Source organism: Eimeria mitis, genomic scaffold (genome assembly GCF_000499745.2).
Source record: "Eimeria mitis Houghton genomic scaffold, Emh_scaff596, whole genome shotgun sequence".
Lineage (NCBI taxonomy): Eukaryota > Apicomplexa > Conoidasida > Eucoccidiorida > Eimeriidae > Eimeria > Eimeria mitis.
This window is the reverse complement of record NW_013574191.1, coordinates 6,792-8,665: the sequence shown is the minus strand read 5'-3', so window position 1 is coordinate 8,665 and position 1,874 is coordinate 6,792. Positions and strand designations below refer to the sequence as shown.

Below are 1,874 nucleotides of genomic sequence, written 5' to 3'. Positions count from 1 at the left end.
TTTTGTCTAATTGCGCGGCTCAAACACAACGAGCAACAACAACCAGCTGAAACACCATCGACAGAATACAACAAAGAACTGCACGTAAGACATTTGCTAAATGCTTCCCAATACACTTTTTAACTTTAAACAAAGAGAGAAAGCTGTATTTTTTCTCTGTCTGTGGTTGCCTTCATATAGGCGCAGAAACCACCACACACAGCAACCCCAAACACCCCTCCTACCCCCCGAAACTCTAACCCTCTAGAGCAGGCCGTCTTGGCCCTCATGGTTTATTTCCCCCCAACAAAAATACCAGAAAAGAAGCTCATACACCTGGTGTGTTTACTGTGTAGAGTTGAGAGTACAAGTACAAGGAGTAGTAGTACAAGCAGAACACAAAAAAGCGGGGCCACCGCTGCTCTGCATTTGTTTATAAATTGGCTGCATGCATTCTATATAAATTACTGCATGCATGCAACGAGGAACGGAGGCGAAGACTGCACTGAAGCAGCACAACACACACCACCGGTGTCTGAGCTGCTGCACGCAGTAGCCTGTAGTCTGTACACTGTGTGGGGCCCCAAAGGGAACAGCATAAAGCTGCAGCAGCAGCAGCTGCTGCAGCAGCCGCAGCATCAGCAGCAGCTGCAGCAGCAGCTGCAGCAGCAGCAGCAGCTGTTGCAGCAGCAGCTGCAGCAGCAGCAGCAGCCTTAATTGCATTTGCTGTGTTTTAGTATATCTGCATCTGCATCTGTCTGGGGGCTCGGGGGTGGGGCTGGGTCCTCCCCTGGGTTGAGCTTAGCAAGAGCAACAAAGGAGGGGTTAAGGAGTGAGGGTTTATTGTATTGTAGGGGCCCCAGGGGCCCCCCTGTTGCTGCATCTTCCCATCGATATATCTCTCCCCCTGCTGCTCTCAGTATTGCATGCGCTGCACATGTATCCCATTCACTGCACGGAGCAAAGCGCGGATATATGTGAGCCTCGCCGCACGCCAAACGAAGAAACTTTAACGATGACCTGCATATACACCCCAAACGCATGCAACAAACAGCCCCAAATGCATGCATGCAATTATATATATATATATATATATATATATATATATATATATATATATATATATATATATATATATATATATATCATTGACAGCAGCAGCAGCAGCAGCAGCAGAAGCGTTGACTTAGCAGCAGCAGCACTGCGCCAGCAGCAGAGACCCCGCAATACCGCGTTTCTCGCTCAATTCTTTTTCTTTTTTTTTCTTTTTCTCTCAACCCAACAAAACAAAACGAACAAAACGAAATAAAAAAAATAAAACAAAGCAAACAAAATAAATAAATAAATAAGTGTATTACCCTATTTGTTCTATTTGTGGCTGCTGCAGTCTAGATAAAAAGGCGCAGGTAGCTGGGGAGCTGTGCGAGGAGGAGGCGGTGACCCGCAGCGCGGTGTCTCCCCAGCTGAAGCTTTTGCATCGCAGAGGCACCAAAATATCTTCTTCTTCTCCTGCTGCTGCTGCTGCTGCTGCTGCTGCTGCTGCTGCTGCTGGTGGTGGTTGTTCTTCTCCCTCTGCTGCTGCTGCTGCTGCTGGTGGTGGTGGTTCTTCTCCCTCTGCTGCTGCTGCTGCTGCTGCTGCAGCAGTTTCTTTGGTTGCTGCTCGCAGCTCCCAGGCCCCCCCCAAGGCCTCCCCCCCAACATACACTGTACCCGTGACGGGGGCCCCCACGATACCCAGTATGGGGGCCCCCCTGCAGCATAAACCTAAATTAACAGAGAACTGGTGGTTGCGTTTTATAAATTCTTTTGTGCCGTCGAGGGGGTCTATCAACCACACATATTCTGCTGCTGCTCGTGCTGCAGCAGATGCATGCGTTGCTTCCTCTGATACTAAT

The 1,874-nt window shown here is 49.0% G+C and overlaps 2 protein-coding genes across 2 annotated transcripts in view; one reads left to right on the top strand and one right to left on the bottom strand.

Moving 5' to 3' along the window:
- Positions 1-696, top strand: part of EMH_0017280 (uncharacterized protein) — a gene marked incomplete at both ends in the record, with an annotated part of 1,047 nt that extends 351 nt beyond the window's left edge. Inside the window, 3 exons of the mRNA XM_013500857.1 lie at positions 3-84; positions 181-343; positions 533-696. Of these exons, the coding sequence (XP_013356311.1) occupies positions 3-84; positions 181-343; positions 533-696 (409 nt within the window). The remainder of the gene's footprint in view (positions 1-2; positions 85-180; positions 344-532) is intronic.
- Positions 697-1,347: 651 nt separating this feature from the next.
- Positions 1,348-1,680, bottom strand: EMH_0017270 (uncharacterized protein; the record flags this gene model as incomplete). The annotated part of the gene is made up of 1 exon (XM_013500856.1): positions 1,348-1,680. One exon carries the CDS (start codon positions 1,678-1,680, stop codon positions 1,348-1,350), a length of 333 nt encoding a protein of 110 aa, XP_013356310.1.
- Between the last annotated feature and the right edge of the window lie 194 nt (positions 1,681-1,874).